The 26837-nt window shown below is 39.5% G+C and overlaps 1 protein-coding gene and 1 long non-coding RNA gene across 7 annotated transcripts in view; one reads left to right on the forward strand and one right to left on the reverse strand.

Annotated features, from left to right (window-relative positions):
• Positions 1 to 6069: 6069 nt before the first annotated feature.
• On the reverse strand, positions 6070 to 7912 carry LOC138105198 (uncharacterized). 2 transcript variants are annotated; one of them, XR_011148406.1, is made up of 2 exons: positions 7663 to 7912; positions 6070 to 7290 (listed from the first exon to the last, which is right to left on the reverse strand). It is a non-coding gene; the product is annotated as an uncharacterized lncRNA (long non-coding RNA). The 2 variants fall into 2 exon arrangements; XR_011148405.1 differs by lacking the exon at positions 7663 to 7912 and adding an exon at positions 7415 to 7637.
• Positions 7913 to 8422: 510 nt separating this feature from the next.
• The window catches only part of C2H8orf34 (chromosome 2 C8orf34 homolog), a 151475-nt gene continuing 133060 nt past the window's right edge, over positions 8423 to 26837 (forward strand). For 2 of the 5 annotated variants that reach the window (XM_069004912.1, XM_069004909.1), the window contains exon 1: positions 8423 to 8506. In XM_069004912.1, coding sequence (XP_068861013.1) covers positions 8438 to 8506 — 69 coding nt within the window. In that variant the 5' untranslated portion in view covers positions 8423 to 8437. Of the gene's footprint in view, positions 8512 to 21836; positions 22028 to 26837 lie in introns of those variants that run through there. The other 3 variants (XM_069004908.1, XM_069004910.1, XM_069004911.1) reach the window with 2 other exon arrangements.

A 26837-nucleotide genomic window follows, 5' to 3' on the forward strand; every position in this document is an offset into this window, starting at 1 on the left:
ACCAAAAAATTAAAATCTTGACTCACACTTAAAAAATACAGTTAATAGTTAATTGTAGTATTGCCTATAAGCATTGAATTAGTATCTCTGTATATGATCTATATTTCCATGCTTTATTCTTTTGAGGGAAAGTTGGTACCAACCCACATAGTATTTTCTATACATACAGTCTGGAATTTAAGTTGCCTGATAAGAACATGACTCAAGCTAAAATATTTCTGTGAAATAGACAATACATCCCTCTATTTGCATGAAAAAAGTTTCCAGCAAAATAACTGTCTACAGATTTTCATAAAAAAGCTTAGGCACATCAGTAATATAGTCTCCAAATGAGTCTTTCAAATTTGCTGCAGATAATCCTTTATTTCAAAAATGTTTAGGACAATGAAGCTTATGAAATTTAAATTGCTTAATCAAGTGCTGGAAAATTAATCCTAGATTAAAAATACATTTTAAAATGTTATTAGGGATGTCATGTTACTAATAACAAGCCAACCTTTTCCCTCTATTTTCAGACAGGAGACAAATTCAATTACATTTTTGCTAATTGTCTGATGTATGTTCTTATTGTAATGCATATTATTTCAAACGTTTCAAGTTCATAATTGCTCGTGGGAGACAGTTGTATTGCTAAGATTTCATGTATCAGGTGGAAAATACAACTCATTATCAGGGCATCAGCCTGTGAAGACCTGTGCACAAACTGCTTTAGGAAAATCAGTTGAAACTTTCTGAGAGCAGTTAGATGCAAAAATGTTAAACACCAATTACTTTCACAGCAGAAATATCACTCTCTTTCTAATTAAGCAAATCAGCCATGATGAAGTAACCCCATGTCCCGTATTTTCCATGAGAAACAACCCAAGGGGATGGGTTCCAAGCCAAGAATTCTTCCACTTTAGAAAGAATCAGATGTGTGTGTGATGGTTGAAACACTGCCAAGGGCGAGCATTCAATGGCACATTCAGTCCAATGTCCTTGTCTTCCTCTTCAAGGACTGTAATGGGCATTGGCATTAATATTTCAAGGACTTCCTCTGGTTTTACGTCCCTCCAGTATAAGGAGTAGTCACCTAAGGAGATATTATTACTGAATAGTTGCTAAGCTTCCTACTACAGGAAATTAAATGGGATCATTGCTAGCCTCCCTCTTACTAAAAAGCAATACATACCTCTTTGCTTGGATTTTTGTGCAAAGATAAGACTTTAGGTTAGTAAATTTTCCATTTTTAAGCTCTTGTCCCTGGATATTGTCTTCAAATCCAGCTCTATTAAACCTGGAAAAGAAGATACAGCAGCATTGCCAACTCATATATTTTTTACCACTGCTCTTTTTGTGTTGTTTTTTTTTTTTTTTTTTTTTTCCTGACTCTACTTCCTGCAATCAAATGGCTACTGCAGAATCTTTGCCTTCATTATTAAAAAAAAGAGTTACTAGAGACCACAACTTTGTTTCAGGAGAGCAGGCAAGAGAGGAGGGGAGCTCAGAGGCCTTGAAACTGTGAAATTTAAAGGTTTAAAATATATTTCAAGGTATCTCTTGCTGATTTTAGATTAGAACTGCTTTTTTTGTTTGTTTGTTTTTAAATGTTGGAAGATGACATTACTGGTATGCTCATTTACCATAATCCTGTTCATTCTTAGGTAGGTTCTGGTAATAAAAACCAACCTGCAAAACAGCCTCCTGTACATTTTGGGGATTCCTGATGGGTAAGGAGAATCCTTGACTAGTCTTAACTTGCATTGTTAAGAGCAGGGAAGTCAAAGCTGTGTAAACAAAAGCTAACTCAACCATCTGAAAATCAGTTGTCCTAAACTTCAGCTATCTAGATTGGCTTGTGCACTGGTTCACTCACTCTTCAGCTGCTTTAATACCATTACCTGCTTTTAGCAGCCTCCTAAATGAGGGTCTTACAGGCATCTAAGGCTTGACAGCCCTCCTAGGCTAGCTAGCTGTGACTGATCTCTGTTGGCCACACCTCCCTGCCCTTGAAAATGTCATCTGGCAAAACACTTTGAATGTGTTTATCTTTAGCACCTGAAAAACCTAACTTGGATGTATGCTTTTAGCTAAAAAGACATGGTGAAATGCTTGGTGGTTCAGAGCCTACATAACTTCACCAGTGCAAGTAATTAGGATACAGGAAGCAGTACAAAAACATTTATAATAATTATGCAGTGAGTGTACAAACATATTATAGGTTTAAAGACCCTTAAGTAAACTTGCTGTCTGAATGCAAATGTAATGGCTGCAGCATGAAGCAGCATTGCCAGCTGAGTCAGATACAGCACTTGTTCATGGCCATGCTTGAGGCGTCCCTGCAAAGCAGTTCGCGATGCAGTAACCTGTGTTAGAACAGTGTGATTCTTTATTCCCCTCTAGCGGCTGGTCTGCATAGTATTAGTTACCAGGCGAGGGCTAGAACTAGACCAGGCTCTCGGGACGGCAGGACATGCCAAAAGGTTTTGGTTCAATCCCCGCTGCCATTCACACTACCAGAATGCCAACAGTGCACAGAAAAATGGTCTGTGCTCTGGCAGTGATACTGAAGGAGGGGAAAGGAACAGTTTTTGAAGAGTTGAAGTTTTACGTTCTTAGTCACTACCAAGTAATTAATTTAATAGTTTTATCCCTCAGAAAGGAAGAGGAATGTAACTGTCACTTAGGGTTGCAAGTCTTTTATTTAATTACTTTAGTCCCTGGGTGTCAGTGAAGCTGAATATGAACCTGGCCGATCCATCTCCAGGAGCGTACTAAGAGTTCTGCTTTGCAGCTGGCTTCTGAATAAAGCCTGTCTGCAGTCTTTCATACTGCACATAAGCAGTAAATTCTAAGAGCATATTTGTCATTGAAATGTATTTAATATATACAGCCAACTCTATTCCCAATGTTCTCGTAAGTACTGCTACTTTTACTAACGTACTATGTTAATGTGTAGCCAAACAAAAAGAAAACAACTATAAAAGTGCTAAAAATGGATATAAGCTGCACTAAAGTCTTGAAAAACTAACGATTTCTATTAATGGTTGGATTGGTAATATGATATGAGCTAAGTTTTTCACGTTTAGATGGAAATTTTTTTTCTGAATAGGATGAGAGTATTCCCAAACAAATGACTGGAAGCAGGAAAGTGAACATGGTGCATGAAAACAAATTACAGAGTACATCTGAGAATAAGAGGAGTCAAAGAGGTAGACACTCATCCTCCTTAAGCACAGTGGGGGTTTATGAATCTTGGATCTTCCAGTGATTTGTTCTTGTCCTTACTGAGAGCCTGAGGATAATGCAAGCTTTTAAGTTCCCAAGGGCTCCTGCCCTGCAGAGAATATGAAATTTTTTACCACAGAGGCTAAGTGTTTGTGGTCAAGATCACAATGTATAAAGGACAAAGCATCCAAAACACAGGCTGAATTCTCAATGAAAATGAAGATGCAAAAAAATCCTTGCTCTTTAAAACAAGTTTTGGTCTAGTCCAGATTTTGAAGTTGTATGGCTCTTATCTCGGTGTGAATAGAAAACCATACAAAGGATATTTGAGGTTGCTTAAGCTAAAGCTTGTGGATATATTATCCTTTATTCAGTACATTTAAAAAAACCCCATCAAATAAAATTAAGTGTACCAAATCAGCCCTCCAGTGATGTTATTCTCAGTTCTGTCAGTTAACTTGATATGGGGTAAAAGGTAAATTGGATATTTCAGTATAATACAGTAAGATGCTTCCATTTCTTTTGAGAACATGTCATCTGGACAAATCCATTTTTAGGAGAATACTAAATAAAAAGCAAGATGGCAGCTTTCTAGGTCATGAACTGCTAGACCTTCATTATTTTAAACAGCTTGCAGCACTGCAATATTTAGCCATTGTGTGTGTACATGTGTGCTTTTTTAGAAAATTTTACAACAGGGGTTTGTAATGTTCCAAGACTATGCTTTGGCAATAAAAAATAATGCCTCATTTATAAAGTGCAGGAACTCAGGGATTTTATTCTCCTGGATGTAACTTCAATTCCATTTTTTTTAAAGTACAAGCACACTTTAAGAACTACATTTAGTCAGCTGTTAACTAATGGCTCTTAGCTCTTCATGAAGTAGATAATGACTTTGCATAGAATATCAAACTCAACAAAAACATTCACAGTAATGGAAGAAGAATGGTTATTACATGAAAGGAAACATTGACAAAACTGAAAGCTTTGTAAGGAAAACATCGCCAAGTTTTGATGAATTTTGATGTGCCTGCTAGTTTTTCTTTTCTCTGTAATTGTTTTTGAAAGGTTTTTAATGAATTTCTGATGATTTTTGATAGCTGAAACACAAAGCACTTAATGGGAGCTAGAAAGCCATTTAAAGGTCTGTAATAAATTCATATATATTGCCGCTATATTTCTCTTCGATCGTAATGTCTCTTTTGTACTCCAGATGCCATCTCAAAAAATAAACTTCCTACAGAGCATATGGATCAAATTTTAGCCAGAAGGGAAAAGATTGTTGACTTGGCACTTAGTATTTGTGACCCACGGAGTACCTTTACAGCCAGCCAAGTCATCAGTTTCCTTTTCTGCTAGGCAGTGGCAGCTCTGACTCCTGAAGAACACTTTTGCATATGAAGCCTGGGCAACTTAACTCTGGCAATGATGAATGGGTACTGCAACTGACTGTAACTTCAAAAATTCAGTGCTCAGCACTGGAACTGCAGCTAACTTATCCTGAAAATGGATGACAGGACTGAAATGATGTAGAATACTATGGAATTATTTAATGGGTCCCTACTCTAGTGAAGCCCTTGAACTAAGTCAAACCATAAACAACCTATCAAAACATGCACACTGCTCTCTTGAAGAAAAGAGTGAAGGGTGAGAAACCCACCAACATATGATGGTAAGAAGCACAGAGCTCAGATATCGCAGGCACGGACACAAGATAAGAACTGAATTGAGTGTGGTCACAAGCATCTTAAAATTAGCTTTTGTTCTTTTGACTCGTCCTCTTTCTTTTTTGGGAACCTTATTGTTTTGTGAGGTGAATATATTTTTAAATTGGGATACTTTTCATTTTTTTATGCCCGTGTGCAAATTCTTTCAGTCATTTCTGTTCTTGCAGTTCACTGCTGAGTGTTATGTAGATGCCCATGCTATATACTACTCTTGAAAGAAAAATATCCATGAAATGAAACCAGGACCATAGCAAAGCACAATACAGAGACCATATTTTATTACTTAGGTTAAGTAATTTAGTGTTCATTTGCTCATACAAAAAGGGTGCTGAAAGTAATAAAAATTCAGCCATGCCTAAACCAGTAATTTTAATCCAAGAGATTTTTTCCTTTGGTATTAAGATGAAAGTTAACTTTAACAGACTGTATTAATACTGGCTTAAAAACTTAGAATGTATTAATTAAATTTTGAAAATGTTTTTTTCCTAACAACTAAGAGGACAGTAGGGACATGTCCAGTTTTCTGTGCTTATTTGCAAATCACATGTATTTATTGATTGCTATTTTGGTGTGGCTTGTTTTAGATCTAAACAGTTTTTGTGCTTTCCTGGAAAAAAAGAGAAAAGAGTGCTATCAGTGAAGTTCCTTTCCCTATTATACCATGCCACTCAGCCTATGCTCTCTACGGGAGATACCTGAATTCCCATATTTTAGCACTCAGAAGGCTTTACTGTCAGGGAACTGCTGAAGACCTTCAACCAGGAAACTGTAGCAAAATCTCTTGGTAAGGAACTGTCTGTGTTCATGTCTCCCTAAAGTGCCTAATCCACATCAAAGATAACCTGTCACTTAAGTCTCATGGGAGCTGTGGGGGTTACAAGACATGTCTGTTCAGAAAGCTAATTCTGCATTTGGCCTTGGAAACTTTCCCAGCCACAGCAGGACTGCTACTGTGTCTCCCAAGCCAACAGTAAAACCTAGATTATATGTCTGGGTGAGAATTAAGACAAGGAAAAATTGTCTAGGGAAAAAGGAAGCAAAAACAACAATGGATACCAAAAAAATCCAGCATCCTTGGTAGATTCTCAAAAGTTATCTGGACATAGTGCTGAGCAACGAGTTCTAAGTGAGTCTGCTGTATCAGGGGGCTTGGACCAGTCCTTTCCAACCTCAACCATTCTGTGATTCAGGGGGAGGCAAGAAAAACCAAACAAACCAAAGCACAAAACTCCTCAAAACTCTGAGGTTTTAACAGTGACATCTGGGATCTAGCTATTTGCACAATATGCAACTATAGACAGTTATGCTATCTTTAAAACCTCCTTTAATAAGTTCTCTTTTGTATTCGTATTGCTGATAGTCTTGTTTCTTTTCTTCAGTCCTCCTCCTGGTTTACACAGAGCAGTGGCAGTTTGCAGGTCCTAATGTGGTCAGGTCCCAGCAGGTCTGGAAGTGCTGCTAACTTTGAGAAGTCAGGCTGTGTAGGGCTGTAGAAACATATGTTCTCATTTTTGCATCATGGGAGGGGGCATCATTTTACAAAGTGGGAAACTTTTATTTATTGGAGCAGTATGGGTTCTGGTGAGATTTATGAAATTTTACAAACATCCTCATCTGATGGGAATCATTAGAGCAACTGTAGAGAACCTGCATCACTGGCAATTACCCTTATGATTGTATGATCCTCATTAGGCTGATTAAACTAGCTTAGTACCTTATTATTTAAGTGGCACCAGGTAGCACTTTGCTGAAGAAGATATGTTAAAATGCTGAGCTGATATGAATTTTAGAAGAGTACCAACACACTAAGAATCCAAATAAAAAAATGTGCCATTTTTAAGTGACTACTATGGAAACAAACACTGCCTCAGCAAGACTGGGATGAGCTCATTCCAGCAAAACCATTAAAGAATTCTAGAGGCTATTTCTTACACTACAGGGTGCTCTGCAAGCTCTTTATAATACACTTACACCTGACCTCCTTCTAGGTAGGAGCTTGAGGTTTAGGTCAGTAAGGAGGACTTTTGAAGTCAAACAACAGTGAGTGGCTATGGGAGCGGAACTCCGGATCTTTTGACTCCTGACAAAATTCATCCTTTTCTTTAGTGGTTTCTGCATCAGGAGACGCTTGTACTCTTGCATTTGCAGAACACTGCTTGATTGGGAACAGGCAGCCTGATTCAGCAGATGTGCTGAATGTTCCCAATAGTCTTCAAAGCTGTTTTGTGTCTTTAAAAAAATTCTTATTAAAAGAAAAAAAAATATTTTTTTAACTAAACAGGTTAATGTTAGTACAGCAGAATCAGTTATTGCAGAATTGTCCAACCCCAAGAAGCATGTTTGGGTTTGTTCTTCTCTAAATAGAGAGAGAAAGAAAAAAAAAAAAAAAGCTGGTTATGATCCTGCTTCCAGAAATGGTGAGATACTAATTACTTGAAGACAGAATAAATACTGATTCTTTAATGTACTCATTAACTCACTACTCTCTGAAGCCAGCTGAATATTTCTCATTTGCTCCATCGCATTTTGGCCGAGTGCCCTTGGCTGCTTGCTGGAACTCAACACAACCTGCGACCAGAATGCACCTGCATAGCTACTCCAATTATTCTATTAAAATGCTCATTGTCGCTAATTGGGAATTTCATTGGCATCATAAGAAACGTAGCATTTTAAGATTTAAAGATAATTTAAACAGAAATTAAGGAAAAGCGCTGGCTCTGGTCCTTACATTTCCCTTCCCTGCTGGCAGCGCGACTCTTTTAACTCCTCCGTGACCCTCCCCCAGCTGAAGTTTTCGCGTGCCGCTCAGGTGCCTCACGCCGGGCGGCCCGCGGCGCTCACCCCCGCCCGGGGGACCGGAGGCAGGCGGGAGCCCCGCAAACGCCGGCGGGGAGGTGCTGTGGGGGAACCGCGGCTCCGCCGGGGGCAAGCCCGTCGCCGGGAGGGCAGGGGAGCGGCGTAGGCAGAGCAGCCCCCGCCTCCCGCCCGCTCTCCTCCCCCTTCCCCCGCTCCCGCCTTTTGTGCGCCGAGCCCGGGCGTCAACGGGCGCCGGCGGCCGTGGAGCTGACAGGAGCCCGCGGCTATCGGCCTCGGCAGCGGCGCTGTGGCGAGCACGGCAGCGCCCGTCACCACGGCGCTGCCTGGCACAGAAACACAGACAGAGACGGACTGACAGACACACGCAGCGCGGAGCGGCGCGGGCTCGGGGGCCGCCTTTGCAGCTCCTCTCCTCCCTGCACCATGCTCCGCTCTAGGCAGCGCCCGCCCGCTGCTCCCTGAGGGCAGCCAGCCCCGCGCCCAGCTAGGCGGGCGACTGGCACCCGGCTCCCTCCCCCCCGCCCCCAGTTACCTGAGTTAGCTCCGTCCCGGGGACTTTCGCAGCGCCTCCGCCCTCTCCCGCTGTGGCAGCCCTTGTGCGGCGGGGGAGTGAGCCGCCAGCAGCCGGAGGGACTGCAGCCGCCGCCGGGGGAGACGAGCTCAAGCCCCCGCCCCCGGAGCTCTTCATGGCGTCTCACCAGCAGACAAGGATCCAAGCCTACCTGGAGAAGAATAAGATCGGTCCCCTCTTCGAGGTAAGGTGCGCTCTTGCCAGCCGGCTCTTCCGCGGCGGGCAGCGGTGGGGGCGGGGGTGTCCCCACGATGGCCGCGGCCCCCCGCGCAGCCCAGGTGAACGCAGGGGCGAGGATGAGTTTGAGGCGCTGCTTCGGCAGTGCCGGCACCCCTCGCCCTGCCCTGCCGCCCCGTACCACGCGTGTGCCCTTGTGTCCCTCCTCCACGCCCCTCCGAGTGCTGGAGCTCCGCGCAGCCCTCTCTTCCCGGCTATCCCGAGGATATGCCCCGCTTCTTCGCCCCGCCACGGACGTGCCGCCCTCTGCTTCGCACGATCCCGCGCGGGTCGTCAAACAGGTGCCCCTCCGCCCTCCCGCCCGCGGCCCGAGTCCCCGGGGCCGCCCCCGCGGCGCTGCCGCCTCGCCCCGGCGGCCGCGGGACAGCGGCCCGGCCCCGCCGTCCGGCCGCGGGGAGCCGCGGACCGACCGCGCACCCGCCGCGCGCTGCGAGGGGAGGCGGCGCTTCCAAACCCCCCCGTCTCCAGGGCGGCAGCGCTGAGCACCGAGCAGCGGGCACCGGGCGCCGCACGGCTCGCGGCGAGCCCCGAGGCGCTGCCCCTCCGCGATCGGCCAGTGGTGAGGGACAGGTGGATGCCTCCCACCGGGAAACACACCCTCTGGACCGGGTACTCGGAAAGAAGTCTGTCCTGCTAAAAGTCCGTGTCGATGGTGTTTTCTGAAATTTTTGTCTGCAGTCACACACCGTGTTTTTGCTTTAGATTTTCCGTTTTCTTACGACGACGCACTTGCAGGGATTTGTAGATGCACAGATGTGCATATTTTACTATTTCAGTACATAAGCTGTGAATACTTAGAATTTGAAAGGGTACTAGAGCAATCCTGATCATTACCATTTTATCATCGTGTTTCTCATGCAGTTTTAAACATCTAAATGCACATATATTATGCACTGCACTCTGTATTATCACAAGGCACAAGTCTCCCTTTTTCAGTATTTAACTTGTTCTCAATCAAGCTTACTATGTATGAAATCGTTTTAATTCTGTAGTGGTGGATGCCTTGTCTTCAGTGTATCTTTTGGGTAGCATTTGCCACCCCCCATAAGAAAGGTTCAAATTTTGTTTGAAAATCGTTCACGAATGGTCTGTTTTTATATTTTTTGTGTGCTTAGGCTGTTGAAATAGGCTGTGCTGGTTCAGTGCTAGCGGTGTTAGATCTTTTTATTTTGCAATAAATAAAGCCTCATTTGATGGAACAGTAACTGGGTACTAGGGAACAGCAGGTGATTTTTCTAGTTAAGGAATTCATAAAAATGGAAACATTTGTGTGGTTCAATTCCTGAATAAAATTCTGTTCAATTGGCAGTGTTGCTAGGTCTGTGTATGTAACTGACTCTTGTTTATTTCAATGGGAATTCAGTGCTTTGGGGTTGTTCAAGAGTTAGGCCCTTGACAGCTCTCATTTTCTTCTAAATTTCCTTAACCCACTGGTTTACACATTAAAATTCAAGCAAACTACTGGACATCACTGTTCTGAGTCACTGTGTTTTAACTTAGTTTCTCTGTAGTATAAGATGCTTGTCTCTATTGTTTGGATTCTTGTAGGGTGTTTCAGTTATCAGTAGTGGAGAGAAAGATTAGGAAGTTGTATTTGTTTCAGCATTTCATATATCACTACATATTTCACTAATCATTGTAATGTGGGAATTTCATTGCGATAGAAAGAACCTGTGAAAGACTCTTTGCATAACCGTGCAGGCTGTCTACAGGTTCTTAGTGCACTCTTGTATACCAGGAAGACTTTTTGGTGTGAAATCCACTTACACTGAAATACTAGCAACTGATTTTAAAATCTAGAGGTATAGCATTCCTGCAGCTGTTTACAGTTATTTAAATCCATTACACTGGGAGGAAGAAGATCATAATTCTTATCTCCTCTACTTCCTGATTAGCCATTTAAAATCTACTTGCATATTTACTTTTTTATTTACTTTATGTTCTCAACAGTTTATTGAAGATCTGCAACCTGTGCTTGATCTTGCCGTCCTTAGAAAAAGGAAGACATGTATTTGAAGTTGATGGGAATTGATCAGACTATGCACGGGATGAATCTTGTACTCTATGCTAGTATTCCTATAATACGTGCTTTGTGGTGTTTCAAGAATACCATGTGTTCACAGTCAGATATAGTCACTAACATGTCAGTTTTTCATGTGTCTAAAAGTTCTGACACATTGCAAAAGGATACCTGTGCTTCATCTTCCATCCAGGAACAGCTAGCATTTTCTTATACTGCCTCTGGTTTGGATGCTAATTAATCATCGCTTGTCATGGATGACAGCCATCTTTTTTTCACTGAGTACTAATTTTCTAATATCAACTCAGAACAGAGTGGACTTGGATTCAGTTTTCTCCAGTGTTACTTGCTGAGCAGCTTGTGACTGTAATTGCTCAATATATGCTTCAAGTCCACATTTTAGGGAGTGCATAAAGTAATACTGGGTAACTGAGGCCAGTCACAGGAAAGAAGAACATGGAGAGAGGACCTGCAAGCTTTCTGACATGAAGTCAGGAATAGTGATGCATAAACAAATTGTATTCATACTTGAGTAGTGAATAGTCAGTGATCAGGAGGACTTTACACCATAAATTTTAGACAATTACACAGGCACAGAATGCTGATGGATGTAACAGTTGGAGGTGTACTGAAGGTGAAGTACAATTCCCCTGCATTACAGTTAGGAGCAGTATTTGCTCTTGCTGGTTGGTCATTGTGTTCCAGTTGCTTGCAGTTATCCTGGTTGTGTCTCTTTTCTCCGTTCTGTCCTGTATTTGTGGCCTTCTGTTACAGTGGTTGGGGATTTTTGTACTTCATTAACCAGCAGTATCAACTTAAGAACATCTTTGCTAAAGTTTTGTGTGGTTTGACACTTGAATTATCTTCATCATTTGTGTGGAAAAGGAAGCGTTTAAGAGAAGTACTGACACACGAGATGCAGGAAGACCTTAGGCTCTCCCTCGGTTAGAAAGTTGTTTCCTTCTCTATAAAGAAACATGAGGAGTAACCTCCTGGAGAAAGAATTAATGAGCTTAAGCTGACTGAGCAGGCACTAGTCTTCTACCTACTACCAGTATCTGTTAACACATAGTGGGAAGCCCTATCCCCTGAGCTATGAATGGTTAGTCAGCACAGATTCACTTGCTCCCAAACGTTTTTGCAAGGTAAATTCTTATTTATGGGTTAGAGGTGGGAAGGAAGGTGGGCGGGAATTACTGTGTACATCTGAGACTGTGTCAATTTTGAGATTTAAGGCAGGTTGCAAAACAGCTTTGATACTGCAGCCTCATTTTCCCTTTTGAATGTAGGTCCCCAAGTCATGGCTTTTCAAAACCGTTACTTCTCTGCCATTTCATCTTTCAGGTGCCCAGGATTTTTGCAGGTGAGATCCCTGTGAGCTATAAGTCAGCTTCTAAATGCCTCAGGGCATGCAGGTGGTGTTAGTGGTGACAGTAAGGTCTTAAGTTAACCCTTTATATTCTGTCACATTTCATAAGCAACCTTATCCTGTTCTGTGTAGTTTTTGTGTGTTGTGGTTTTCTTTTCTTTTGCTTTTGAAAGCTTAGACATCTTCCTGTAAGAGACTGTTGCTATCTGAGAATACTGTGGTTAGACAACGAGTTTAGATTTGAGGAATGCCCTTTAGAAATGCCTCTTTTCTGGGATTTTCGTGGTAACACATACCATGGTAATACCTGATTTTTTTAGATTCTTTCTTTTTCACATTAACTTGGAATGTAACAAGAAGTCTAAATATGAATTATTTCTGTGATGAAGCTTCACTGTTGGTTTTTTTCCCCATCTTTCTAAAATGTGAACAGGAGGTATGTGCCTAAAATTGGCTGGGACAGAATATTCAGAATCAGCTCCCACTCATTTCTGTCTGAGTGAAGTATTGACCCACTTTGCATTTCAAGCATCCAATCCAACAAGTTCTTTTTGTGTGCTAATAATCTCAATGAATAATCCAGCTGCCTGTGTCCATACGTCTGTTCTTCTGTACGACTGTATCTCTTTAGCATCCAGTTATGTTTTCATTTGGACAACCTGACAGTAAGTTTCTGTGAATTTGAAAGCTGGATCAGCACTCTTAAGAACAGATTGCAATAAATCTTCAAGAGCTCTGAGATAAATTTAGTGTTTTGGAATTTTTTTATTTCTAGAACTGCAGCTAAAAAGCACCCAGCAGGTACACTGTTGTTATGCAAACCCAAGAACTGTAATTTCTTTGAGTTATAAAAAGCCAAAATAACTCTTCTCAAAATAAACATGCCAAACCCCTGGTTACCTAAGATTTTTTTTCTCCAAGTAATGTGGAGTTAGAACTGTAATTTGTATTTTAAACAACATAAAGGCTTCATAAACCACCCTTAGCGTTTTTTTGTTGTTGTTGTTTAGTAGACATAATTACTGAAGCAAATACAATGGGAAACTTTATTATTTTTTTAAATCTATGATGGTTTTTCTTTCCATAAATGAAATAACATTATTGGTGTATATTAAGCAGTGATGTCCATTATTTAAATAAAATAACTGTGCTTTTCACTTAAACCATAGGCTATTTGGTGATGAACACTGTCTATAGTGCATGTTATGACTGACTTAGTCAAAGTTTGGGGATGAATTTTGGAGTTTGGAATGTCTTGTGAAGCAATGTTTACCCTTGGTTCTTAAATACACAAAGGTAGACACTGTCAACTTGAATGTCTAATTAACCAGTGTACCATTTCTCACAGTATAAAATTTTGTTTTAAGCTGCAACATCTGCAATTTGAATGATAGAGATGTCCTCAAAGAATTGTTTTCTTTTGAGGTTGCTCAGATAATATTTTATTTTATTTTGCTATTGCACTTAATGGGTTAGATTCTTAGTGAAACATTTAATTTCAAGCAGCTAGATGGACCCTTTGAAAAGCTGGGATTTTCAGTACGTAGACATCACAAGGATCATTTTAGGCGCTAACTGATTACCCAGTGACATTGTTTCAGCCTGGCAGTTCCTGTTGCAGGGGAGCCAGTATTAGCTGTTTTTCAAAGGATGTGTGGAAACCAGCAGTGATCAAGAAAGGCTGCAGTCTTACACAGTAGGGGGTCGAGAATCATAGTTGAGTTCTAATTTTTATTTTTGTTGTTACAGTAGGGCGTTATTGTAGCCTTAATGTGCACGGAAGTAAAGACCTATTTAAGGGGAATGTAAGTCAGAGGGAAAAATGGTGTAGAGATGTCCTTTGCTTTTTGGAGAATTCATCGTATATTCTCATAGTTGCCTTAGACAACTTTAAGGGAAAACAATTGAAAGACCCTAATTAAAACTACAGACACACTCTTTTTCATTAACAAACAGTTCCATGAGCAGTGACTTTATCCTTATTACTTGGCTTTTGTGGTGACCAGCAAGATGCAACTGTCAGAAATTTCCTTGTGGTTGAGGTCCTCATAATTCTACTCTCCTGTGTAATCTGAGATTAAGAAAAAAAATGTTCCTGAATGAGGAAAATCACATTGTCTTGCTACCTAGTTAATCTCTGAACATTTGAAAGGAGTTGCCTTTTTCGGATGTTTACTCCTCTGGGAATTTGTCTGAAGTTAGTGTAAGACTTTAAAAGCATATTGGAAAAAAACAGTAAAAGAAATCATAGATACAGGTATGCACTTGTGTAGTCACAAACATAGATAGTAATCACATAAACCTTGTTTCCATAGTGGCAAAAACATTACTTGCTTGAAATGGAAATGTGGGCTCTCTTAATTGCTTTATAAAAAAAAAACCGTGGCAAAAGACACAGAAATAAATACAAATCAAAGTAGTAGTTAAATTGGAAGAATTGCATCTAAGATATGGAATGATAAGGTGAAAGTATCATAATAAAATCCTTTTGTTACATGAACTTTTAATGTTTTTAAACTCTGAAAATGACAATTACTTTGTTTCCTGAGAGGGGGAGCAGAAGGCATAACCGTCTTGCATCAAAAAATACTTGGAAAAATGAGATGTAGTTCTCAATTGAGTTGCTCTCACCGTCATGTACCAGCAAAGCCTGGCTGCTCAATGGTAAGGCATAAAGCTAGCAGGTATGGTACTGAATTTTTGTCTGTCAACCCCTCTTTTAATTAATCAGTCTGGATCAAAATAAGCCCATTACTACTGGTCTTATTTCTTTGTCTTTTATCACATTATGAAGTATCTTCAAACTTTAGGATTATATTAACAGTGTTAATTATCTGAAGTAATTTCTTCAATTGCTTTGTTTCTTTTGATTAATCCCGTCTTTTGGTACAACAGATCAATTTTAAGTGGCAAATATAAAGTAAAATACTTTGATGGTTTTAACTCAGCCTATAATTTTTTTCTAACATGTTCTTTGCTGTTACTGATCTATGCTTTTCCAAGTGGGCTAGATACTATCCACACTCCAGAGTCAGCACAGTTTCAGCCTTCTGTTTGTTTAGGAGTGTCTGGGAGGGAAGCAGCTAGTACCTTAACCAGCATTTCTGCCACACGTGATGTGCTATTTTACTGTTCTGGAGCAAATGGGTTTCATAATTAGCTTCTTTATTGTTGTATTGACTACAAAGTAATACCTAGACAGATACCTGTTATTAGTGTTCTTTCTTTTAAAAGTGTTACTTAGTAAATGAAAGCTAGAAACATAATATTTGAGTTAGAAACATAATATTTAAGAGCATTTTAACATCAGCTTCTTTTACAATTTGCCTCTAATTTTGAATATCTAATCAATATTCTTTTTTTCCCAATGTCTTTTATTCTTTCCATTTGTCTTGATGCAAATGAAGATGTGGGGACTAATAATTTCTCATTTTCAATTGTCTAGTGATTATTTGGGATTTTTGGTACAGTGATTTTAATACATTTTTAAATGTCTTGTGGTATTTTATTTTTCTGGGAAAGCATATGTGCTTTTGTATGAGTGAGGGGGGATGGATATAGTTTTTAACCTCTGGACTACAAGATATGGCTTGAAGCATTTTTATGTTCACCAGCTTTTGGAACAAAGACTACCCAAACACTTTAATGTCTGTAATAACTCGGATAAAAATGAGGTGTTATTTCCTGCATTGGGTATTATTCCCCTTGCATAGATGCACACTTATTCTCCTAAGAAATGTCATACTAGCTGTGAAGGATAACAGAAGGATATGTTCTGTGTTAAGAATTTTCCGTGCCTGAAACCATAAGACGTGGTTAAAAACCAGTGAAAGCAAGAACATTTTCAGATACAATTGTTAGGAAACCCTTGGCCTCCTGACTAAGGCAGTGGGCTGTTTCACACATTGCTGAAGGCAATGAAAAGCAGCACACAGCTGATAGGAGAAACAAGGATTACAGAGTTTAATCCTTGACACAGGTAAAGAGCATGATCACTTGAAATGCACCCCTATGCCATGGCCAAGACAACCCAACTTCCAGATCTGCACTTAGTATGGAGGTTAAGATCCTTTTAAAAGCTTGCAACAGACATGGTTTTGATGTCCTTAACTTTTATGTCAGGTCCCTTATGCTGTGCTGCATCAGTTCTCCTTTGGCTACTCAGTTTCACTGAATACGTATTTTCAGTTCCATCTATAAATATTCAGATAGAGTCGTTTGGCTGTACTTATGATGCCCCTCTGGTTTTGCTCTTCTGTGTATTTGAGCAGTTTTTTTCCTTATTGACATAAAACTCAAGTATTATCTTTGCCTTAAACATGGATTTTCCAGTGAAACACCTCAGATTTTGGCATATATATAGTGTATATAGCACTATGAGGAGATGTGTTACAATTATGAGGAATGCCCGTACAAAATGAGGAATGCGTGTTCATTACCCTTGATAAGTAGAAGGCTATTTTACATTAGCCACCTCTTACAAAATTTCTGTTCATACAGAGAGTGAAAACTGATATTTGTGTATTTATGTGAAACACCCTTTCTCCTCCCTCATTTTCCAGCTCCCTGCAATATTCAATAAATGAAATAATTCTATTCATAAACCATATTTCTCTATAGTGTCTGGGACAATATACTTACTATATAATAGCTCTTTTGTTGGCTTTTGGAGGAGCTACTTTCAGGGGCAGGAATCATGAGAGTTTGGGTCTTTCAACTGTGTTGGAGCCTTTTTAATTGAATCTTTCCTCCTTTCGTAGTTTATTTTACTCCAGACACTCTGATGGTTTAGTATTCGGGACTATGGGCTGTGAGGCTGATTTAATAGCCAGTTGCTGCAGGTCCTGTTCATCTTCATTTCTGGCTGCACATTCCTGCTGTCCTTGTTCCAGAACTGGTCTTTGTGTCACGTTACAGTTACCCAGTTTGGGAATATGAAATAGAAGAAAATGAAGTCTACAAAGAAGTGAAAATCATTCAGTAGGCTGAGCTCAGTGTATCACCATGTAGTCTGATGAGGAATGTGGCATTAACTGGGAGAGAAAATGTAGCTGGCCTGAGGGTGAAGGGAGGGAGGGAAGGGCAACTGCTTTGCTCTAGTAGCAAGCTACTAGGTGGGCATAAGAGATCTGCAAGGCTTGTGTGCTTAAGTTAGCTTCATATGGATCTTATCTTTTAAAGGTCCAGTTCCCCATGTGTTGGGAGAATGTCATGGAGCCCAGTTGATTCTGTGAAGGAGCAGAAGAGGGAATTGAATAATTCAGGAGGATGGCTGAATGAATTAGGAAGAAACAGACCATATGAATACACTGAGTATGAAAGTGAGAAAGGATAGGAAATAGGAGGGGGTGGGATGACAAAGATTAATGCTATATTGCCAGCATGTTCTTTTCCTTTTCTATTTTATTTTTTTTATAATCTTAGTCCCTACAGTCAAATGGTTACCTGGAATCTGTAATTTCTTTTTTAAAGAAAGGTTAGTGCTGGTGGCTGCTAAGAGTATAACCAAAGAATGAGAAAAACAGGGCAAATACAAGAACATATAACTTATTATGTAAAGAGTATGTATGTTTTGCAGTGTCTTCTAGTACTTGATCTTGAATATATTACTTAGGCATGGATTTGCCAGAGAATTAAAGGTGTCCTTAGCACCACTATTAACACTGGCTGCTGTGCCATGAACTCCTTCCTTAAGAAGGAGTTGCACTTCAATTTGACAGGCATTGTGCCCCTGCTGACATTTGTATGAGTGGAGAGGTAAACAGATTGTGAAATATTACTCTGGCCAGGTATCTATATCAAAGAAAGGAATTCTGAATGATCATAAGTTCCATGTTTCTTTTGGTGCACTAGTGCAGAAAAGCTGCTTTTTATTGTTGATAACAGAATTCATCCTAGAAGCCTAAATAGGTGGAAGCAGTCTTCTGAAGACATGAGAGATGGCTCATAGAACTGAAGAGGAAGGGTAGCTTCATCTGTAGGTGACCTTTGAAGAGAACCTGTGGAAGCAATTATGCATAGGGCAGTTAGGAAGAGAAAAGGTTTATGATGCAGATTCTGTGATAGTTTTGTTGAGATGGAATTGGGGGGTTTTGTGTGAATAAGGATATTGTTTCTTTTGAAGGAGAAGAAAAGAGATATGGGATAATTTCCATGACTGGGAATACTGGGATTTCTTGGACTGAAACGTGTGAGTGTGCATGTGCACGTTCTATAAAATGCATACAGACACTCTGAAACATTGGGACAGGCCTGAGACTCCCGTGTGTGCTGGACAGAGAACCCATATACATGCGGCAGGTGTTGTGTGTTCCTGTTCAGACACATTGTATTAATTGCACGTGTCCACTGCAGTTGGGCGTGACACGCTCAGTACAGCCAATGTGACCTGGGTGTTCATCCTCCTAAGCATTCTGAAGAGTCTTGTCCTTCCTACATAATGAGGGATGAGATAAAGAAGAAATGTCCAGGGAAATGCAAGCTGAGAAGAAAACCGACGTCTGCCGATGCAGAAATTCTGCTGTGCCATATGAACTACCACCCATAATTGTGCTGAGGACATACTTTTGCATGATGCAGAAACCCCAGTTAAAAAATTAAAAAAGATGTTTCACAGCTACTCCTAAGTATGTCATGGTTCTGAATAATGCCATTAGATAGTAATACCTGTAGTCAACTAAAAAGTGTAAGACTGTGAAGCTATATGGAGACAAAGACTGGATGAAGACTTACCAATAAGGAAAAATGAAGAGATAAACAAAAAAAAGAAGACTAAATTGCTAGAGTAACAGATTTAATCTTGATTTCTTTTTCCCCGGAGGAGGAGTACCTGAAAGAAAAAGACAGCAGAGGAGAAAAAAATCTCAAGAAAATTAATTTTGTTCTCTGTTTCCCTGTGATAATAGAAAAAAGATTAGAAAAATATAATTGGCCAAAATGAAGAGCCATTTAACATTTACTTAAACACTGAAAAAAAAGTTGACTAGTAAGGAGAGGAAATAAAATACGTAGTAGTTAGGATACTAAAATGAAAGTCAGTTATCTGGCTGCCGTTCCTACTTTGGCTGATGCTGTCCTGCTGCATTATCATGTATTATTTTGTGTTTGTGTTTCGCCTTCCTTTGTCTTGTTTGTCTGCATAGAGCCTGCAAACCCCTCTGGCTCCTACCGTCTTCACATGGTTTAGGAGTTTTCACAGCAAGGCCCTGAGCTCATTATGGGCCTTCTGTTTTCTCTTCTTTCTTTGTGCTGCCTCAGTGTCTGGTAGTGCTATTAATCCCATTAATTGGTGCCACACAATCAAAAAAAAATTGATTTTTCCCTCCTTCTCCCCTGCTTAGTGTGGCGATTCAGAGCACTGACAAGTCTGAAGGCTGCAGTGTAGTCCATGTGAGCATGCTGTATTCCCACAGGGAGCCCTGCTGCAGCTGGTGAGACCCTGATTTACAAGAGGAAGGCCTTCATTCATAACCAGTCAGATTTAGTCTAATATTAAATAAATAGCAATCAAATCATCAGGAAGCTTTAATTGGGCAATTGCTTTCAGGGTTGGGAAGTTACTTTGCAGTCTCAGAAACAAACAAAAACATACACCAGTGACTCACAGACATTGTTTTCTAAATAAAAAAGTGTTAGAATATCAGATTAATAATGCTTTGGCTGTTATTAAAAATAGCTATACAGCCCCCAAACCCTATAATCTTGTAAAATAACCCAGATTTCAGCTTCTAGAAATAAAGTGGTTTTTAGTTGCCTAAGCCATTGCAGTCTTGATGGTAGAAGTGTCTGATGAAAAATGATGGGCCTAACTCCAGTTCTAGGTATAATTCAATTATCTGTCCTTATGAATTACTGTTGCTACCCATAGAAAGTCTTCAATTGTTAGTACAGCAGTATTTCTTTGAATAGCCATTTAAGGCTCAAGATTTCTTGTAGAATATAGATCTTTAGTCCTTTGTTTGAAAACCTGAGCCAGAGGACAGCTCCTGGATGTTGCAGGTCATGTCCCTGGTAGGCTAGTGAGGACATGGTGACTAAATCCATAGTGACAGTTTATTTGGAGGAGATAGTCAAAGTGCAAATGACAGTTCCAAGAAACATACAAATTCTATGTATGTGTTAAAGTTACCTTCTTTGGACTCAAAAGTGATTTTAGTAAGTTGATCCCTATGATATAATTATTAGTACTCATATATTTTGGTGTCTTTATAATATTTTTTCTTTCTACTTTTTCTTTCAGGAAGAAGTATTCATTAGCTTCTACTTTTGGTATGCAGAGACTGATAATTTTTTTTCTTATTTCATAATTATGCTTTGGTTTATATAAAAATGGCTTTAATATTGCCATCATATGTGTAGTTTAGCTAATCTATAGTTTAAAGAGTGGAAAGTGTATCCTGCTTATGTAAGCTAATATTTATTTAGCTGTCCCCGTTATCTCAGACCTACTTTATTTGTGGGCATGATGAAAGTGTCAGCCTTAAGCCTGTGCAACCAATGCACTTGGCCTCAGAGGTCAGATAGTGGTGCCCAACATCCTCTCATTTCAGAGCCTTTTTTTGCAGCTCTGTATTGACTCAGTTCTCCATTTTCAACTGCTCTTTAGGGCTACTGTGAGTTCTTTCACATTACTTCCTTAGGTGAGGATTTTTTTAGGACTTGGGCATGCAAGTAAGTTGTAATGAAGCAAATAATGGCATTACACCATCTCTTCTGTTAAACATGTGCCTGGATGTAATCCATGATATATCTACTGTATGTGGTCCACAAAGTTTGGTAATTTTCTTCATACAGTTCGACAGACTCTCTGTTCACTTCTGCTCATCAGTTGTCTTTTGCTGAAGAATTGTTTTTGGGCCTGATTATAGAACATCCATCCTCTAAGGAGGAAGTGTCTTGTCTGAAGGAAATTTTCCAGTGACTCTTTCTGTGCAGAAGTTGTATTGGGGTGTGTTCATCCTCACGGTGCTTCTCGATATACTAACTGTGGAAAGCAGAGAAGTAGAGTGAGAGGTTTTTGTCTCTTCTGATGGTGATCAGATCTCTCTCTTTGAGTTGTGTCATCTAAATGCACTTGTGCACTGGTTAAGGCTAATTTTTTTTTTTTTTTTTTTTTTTTTTGCTCTGTGACTATAGTAGCCAAACCTGGGTGGAAACGAGCATTCAAGTAACAGTTCCACACAAGACGTTGTAGTTGTGTCTAGGCACAGGGAATTGATTCTTGGTTGTGGAAATAAGTTAATGCAGGACCGATATAATCCTGATGCAAGTGTTTAGATTGAATTTTTAACATTACATACTGCAGGATTAAAATAAAGTACAGTATTTCTTAAATGAACAAAGCTAAATATTATTTAGGTATCTGTGCTGTTCTGAATATGACTACATGTTTGTATGCCTGACATTTTATGTCTTTCCATGCTTTCTGGGGAATACGGTTGTGTTGTTTTTTCAGGGTACATTTGAAGATGTTCAAACAGAATGTAAAATATTGTCCTTCATTTATGTAGTTAAATCAATTGTCTGCTGCAAATCTCTATTATCTTCATATTATATTTTCATCTGCTGGCTGTAGCAAGGAAAAGGAACCCTATTGTGGCAGAAATTGTCCAGGCATGTTGTGGCTTGATGAGTTTTGAGTCTTTATTCCAAGGCAGTACACAGCCAGTAAATGAGGTGAAGTAAGTTTGTGGAGAGGATGTTGGACCATGCATTTTCAGCGGGGTAATCTTGGAGCCTGCTTTGCAAGCACAGGTTGTCCGTCACAGGAGCAGCCAGCTGGGCAGTGTGGTGTTCATCTTCAGAAGGCAGTATCACCTGCTGGGCTCAGACCTCAGCCTTGCCAGGTGTGTATGTTTTGAAACCCTGACCCTGAAGGGCCTGCTTTCTGGGAGAATCCCAGACGGCAGCCTGCGAATGCTTCCCCAAGTCACAGCCGTTTTTAGATGGAGACAGGCAGTGACTATAACTTCTCAGGGCTGAGGCAGAGCAATGAACCTGGTAGTGCCAGTGGGAAGCAGTTTGGGAACTCTGGAAAGTGGCTGGAGACATGTAGAACATGGGTACCTCTGCACTCAGTGGTAACATTTCCTTTCCCTTGTATTTTTGCCACTGTGTCTCTCCTACCTGATTCTTCATGGTTTGTATTGCATTCTAAACCTGAATACTTCAAGCCTGTTGCACTGTTTAGACCAAAATGGACACCTGCATGTTTTTTTCCCTATGTGTTTCTAATCTTCAAATTTATTTTTTTTAAAGTCTGACTATGATGGGATCATCACTCTCAGAAGTTTCTTTGCCTTAAGCAGCAGACATATCTATTTTAATTTGACTTGAAATAAGGAGATAATCCATGAAGGCAGAGAAAGCTAGAAATCTGCCAGAACTTTGCAAAAAATGTTAAGAGAAAAAAAAAATTAAAGCATTTTCTTTGTAATTTTGTTTGCTGATGAGGAAAATCATAGAAGTAATTTTGCCGTAACTGATGGATGATAAAAATCCATATAGAAGCTATCAGAGGTGGATTTTGCTTTCAATTGAACTGGAATTATTAAGGTGTCTTCCCAGTTGGGGCTGAAGATAGATTCAGGTACACTGTTATCTACTAGAAATAAAATAGTTGCCAGTATCACGTGGTAGCATTTAATAGATGATAGTACACAAAATGGAGGAAGAGCTCTAGAGTATAAAAACAAATTAGTCAGTATTTCTTTTTTATTAGTTAACATGGTTATTTAGATATTTCCTAGAATATTATTTCATGCATTTATAATCAAATTTTGTTATGTCTGTGGACTGATGGCTTCTGCATGGCAAAAGAATCCTGTATTCTTGTGTTTAAATAGACCAATTCTTTCTTTCAAATTTCATTGTGGGTTTTGCTTTTTTTCTCAAATGGCAAAGTTCAAGTGTATGCCTAATTAAGCAAAAGCTGCATCTATACTTAGATGGACACAGATTGAAATAGCTGTTAATATAAAAGTGTTACTTGTAAAAAGATTTTTATAGTTTCCAGTTGCAATTAGGGAAGCACTGAGAATAAGCAGTGTTGAACAAAACTGAGCATGACTGAGTGCTCTCAAAAGTATTTGAGATCTTGCGGAGAGTCTGCAGTGGTGGTTATTCTGACAAGGTACTGCACATCTTGTGTTACCTGTGACAGGCAAATCAGTGTGACATGTCCTGTGGGGAAAATAGGATACAAGTAGCTTTAGGTCAATCAAGCAACTGCTTACATGTGAAATAACCTCTTTGTCTTCTTGAAATGCTATATAAAAACACTTGTTAGTAATATTTAAGGAGTTCTAGGCACAATTGCAGTATATAAATTCTACAAATATAAAAAACCTCTTTGAATTTTGCTGTGGTGAAAATTAATTTTCAGATTTTTCTATGGCAATAAATTCTGACCTTTCCAGTTCAGAAATCTCTGTTGTATTGTTGCATATTAAACATTTAGATCTATTTAAAAAGCTGATTACAACATTGGTATGAAGTCTTATGAGACCAAGTCAATCTCTCACAGGTAAATAACAGGAAATTAAGATGTGTATCTGAATAGATATTAATATATTCAAAGTGTGTGAATAAAACTTGTAATTAGACTGCATATTGTCCACAGTTGTTTAGTTGCTATACTAAAGGAACACTTCCAAATGACAGGATTTAAGTAAATTCTAATGATCAGGGAGCATATGTTAACTTCTTTGACATTTGTTTAGTGATCATTACTGGAGCAAACTTAGAGTTAATTTATGTAGGCAGCTAAAGTCAAGGTAATTAAATCTGTGTTAGAACTTCCTCACCCTGGATTCTGGTAACTTGCATTCTCCATTTTGTGTCACTGTTATTATTTGAAGTTCCATGTGAACAGTTAAAAAATTATTGGTCAAGATTAAAAAAATATGAAAGCAATTTTTATAATAATTTTAATGCATAGAACTTACACAGAATATTTAATAACTTTGGCTATACACACTTGGCAGTAGAATTTCTTAAAACATCATTTCTCATTTATCTTTCTGTATAACTTGAGTAAATCTAATGGTGTAGTAATGCGAAATTACCGGGGGAGTGTTTTGGGAGGAGAAAGAAAAACACCTAGAAAGTGTAGTGGTTGCTGCACACATTTTTCACACTTTTAAAATGTGTATTCTTCAAGTTTTCCATGGGATGCAATTGAAATGATTTCCATCAATCTTCAAAACATTCATTTACCTTTTCTTTTTCCTTTGGTAGGCTTCCAGAAAGAAGGAAGGAAGTGTTTGTAATTCTGCAGTCACAGGACAGTGATCTAATTCATCAAGGCATTTTAAGCATGCCCATGGCTTTGTAATTATTTACGTCTCAGGCATAAAGGATATCTAAGCCCAAGTGCCTTGCTGAGTCAACTGCTTAATATACCAACTGTTTTTTTCATATATGGCCTTCTCCTGACCACCACTCTTAAACCCTTAATAACTATTTCTATAGTGGTACTGTACTGGGACTGGATTTTCTTCAGAGCAAGCCTGTATGTTGGTGTATTTCAAATTTGTGACTGAAACAGTGCTAGTACACCAGTCTTTTAGCTATTGTTGGGCAGTGATTGCACAGGCTCAAGGCTTTCTCTGTTCTTCTCTCTGTCCACCAGGAAGCAGGCCTGGGGTGGGGATGGCTGGGAGGGGACACAACTGGAACAACTGACCCAACCTGGGCAAAGAGGTATTCCTTGCCATATAATGTCATGCTCAGCCATTAAACCTGGAGAGTAAATTTTCTGAAGTAACTGTTGCTTGGGGACTGGCAAGGCAGTGGGAGATGGTGAGTGATTGCCTTGGTACTCGTTCTTTGATTTTGGTTGGGTTTTTTTCTCTCTTTCCTGTGGTTATTAAGCTGTCTTTATCTTGACCCATGAAGTTTTCTTGGTTTTGCTCTTTTGATTTTCTTCCCCATTCCACTCTGGGGGTGGAAATGAATAAGTGGCTGGTGTGTGCTTAGCTGCTGGTTGGGGTCAGCCTACCAGAGGTAGCCACAAAAATGCCTGCTACTTTGGTTCCTAGCATTACCCTTCCTCAAAAAAAATCGTGTCAGACAGGTTGAAGCTAAGTCACTGAAGCTTAAACTGGAAATATGATGAGATTTTTTTTAACAGTTGCAGTAATGAATCACTGCACATGGTGGAACAAGTGATTTCAACTTAGACCTTGAAATTGAAATAAGATTACTTCAGCTGACCAGAGAAAGATCAGCTGCAGCCTGTTGAGTTGCTTTTAGGTAAGGCAGTGATGTGCAGTCAGTATTGTTTTATGGCTGTAATTTAAGTCCAGGTTGTAATAGTCTTTCCTAGTCTTTATCTATGAGTATTCCTTTTGATGTAAATCCTACAGACCTTTCAGAAAACCAGCAGTTTTCATTTACTTTGGCTGAACTGTGAAGTGCATGCCTTGAGGGCAGAATTTCCAGGGGTTGATAGAATGGATGGAAACTGAGGAAGGCTTCTGAATTACGCTTCAGGGAAACTTTACAGTGTTTCTGCAATAGCATGAACTACCCTTACTTGATAAATACTTGGTGAGTTCAGATAATGATATGGTAGGCATAATTCCGCAAGTGTGAGTGTTGTGCAGAGATATAGGATTGCAGAAATTATATAACAGGAAATCTTTGTGATTTGAAAACTAACTTATGGGAGAAAATTTGATAACTCTTGTCATGATTGGCATATCTGAGAGCATGTTAATCTTTTCTTCTTCTATTGAGAATTAGTTAATGTTTTAGAGTAACCTAGTAGCAATGACTTCTCTTTTGACAGCATTCTTGGAATGCTTGAATGGGAGAAAGGAAATATTTCAGTAAAGCCACAGATTAAAGGATTGAAGCTATTTTGTGAACTTGGGAGTGGGAAAATAGATTTGGGACAATGATATTTGAAATGCTAAGATTAAGAGAGAAAAAAACCTCAAAGGATAAATAAGTGAAAAAATGCAGCAAGAGGTTCAGATAGATATTGCATATAGATATGTGTGTAGTGGAATTTGATAGAATGTCATGAACTTGCTAAGTGAAACTTTGGAATTGTCCACCAGACCCCATCCATTCCCAAATAAGATCAGTGATGCATATTTTATTAAGTATTATATACATGAATTCGAATTATTTCAGATAGGGCTAGTTCATCCGAGTCAGGAAACTGATAATATGATCTACAACAGGTTTGTAGTGGGACGAGTCTGCTGTTTCTGTTCTGCTCTCCAGAGTCCCCCTAAAAAAATGGTTAGTAACATAGCCCCCAAAACTGGTCTTCTCTGATTGAATTGGTACAGATGTTTAGTAGATGAACACTTAAAAGACAGCTATTCAATGATGTTTCTTTTCAGAATTCCTCCTGTTATTCTCATTCTGTGAAATGTTACCTGTGCCACTAGTCCCATACCTTAGATTCCCCCAGCAGTGCCCCCTTTAGGGGAATTTTGTTTGCCTCAAAGCATCAGAGCTACCATATCGGCTTTGCATTTTTGTTTTATTCCTACGTCCAAAGTAATTTCTCTGGGTTGTGTTCCCATGCTGTGTACTACAGTCATGTGATACTAAATTCAGCTGCACAGCTGTCTGAAATGGCATCAGTGAGGTTTTGAAGAAACGAAAGTGTTGGTTGAAGATTTTTTAGCCAATTCCAGGTAAAAGTCTGAATATTTTGACAAGCAAGCTGGATAGGACTACTATTTGTTCTCAACTGTTACTCTACCATGGTTAGTTTAAAGCAAATAGTATGGTACAGGCATGTCAATTGTATTTATGTGGAAATTTGCTTAGGGTTGAGTAATTTATTTTATAGAGAGATGTGGTGATCATATCATGAACACTTAAAATATGTTGAAGTCCATTTTGTTCATAGTTTATAATGTGATT

Source organism: Aphelocoma coerulescens, chromosome 2 (assembly GCF_041296385.1).
Source record: "Aphelocoma coerulescens isolate FSJ_1873_10779 chromosome 2, UR_Acoe_1.0, whole genome shotgun sequence".
NCBI lineage: Eukaryota > Metazoa > Chordata > Aves > Passeriformes > Corvidae > Aphelocoma > Aphelocoma coerulescens.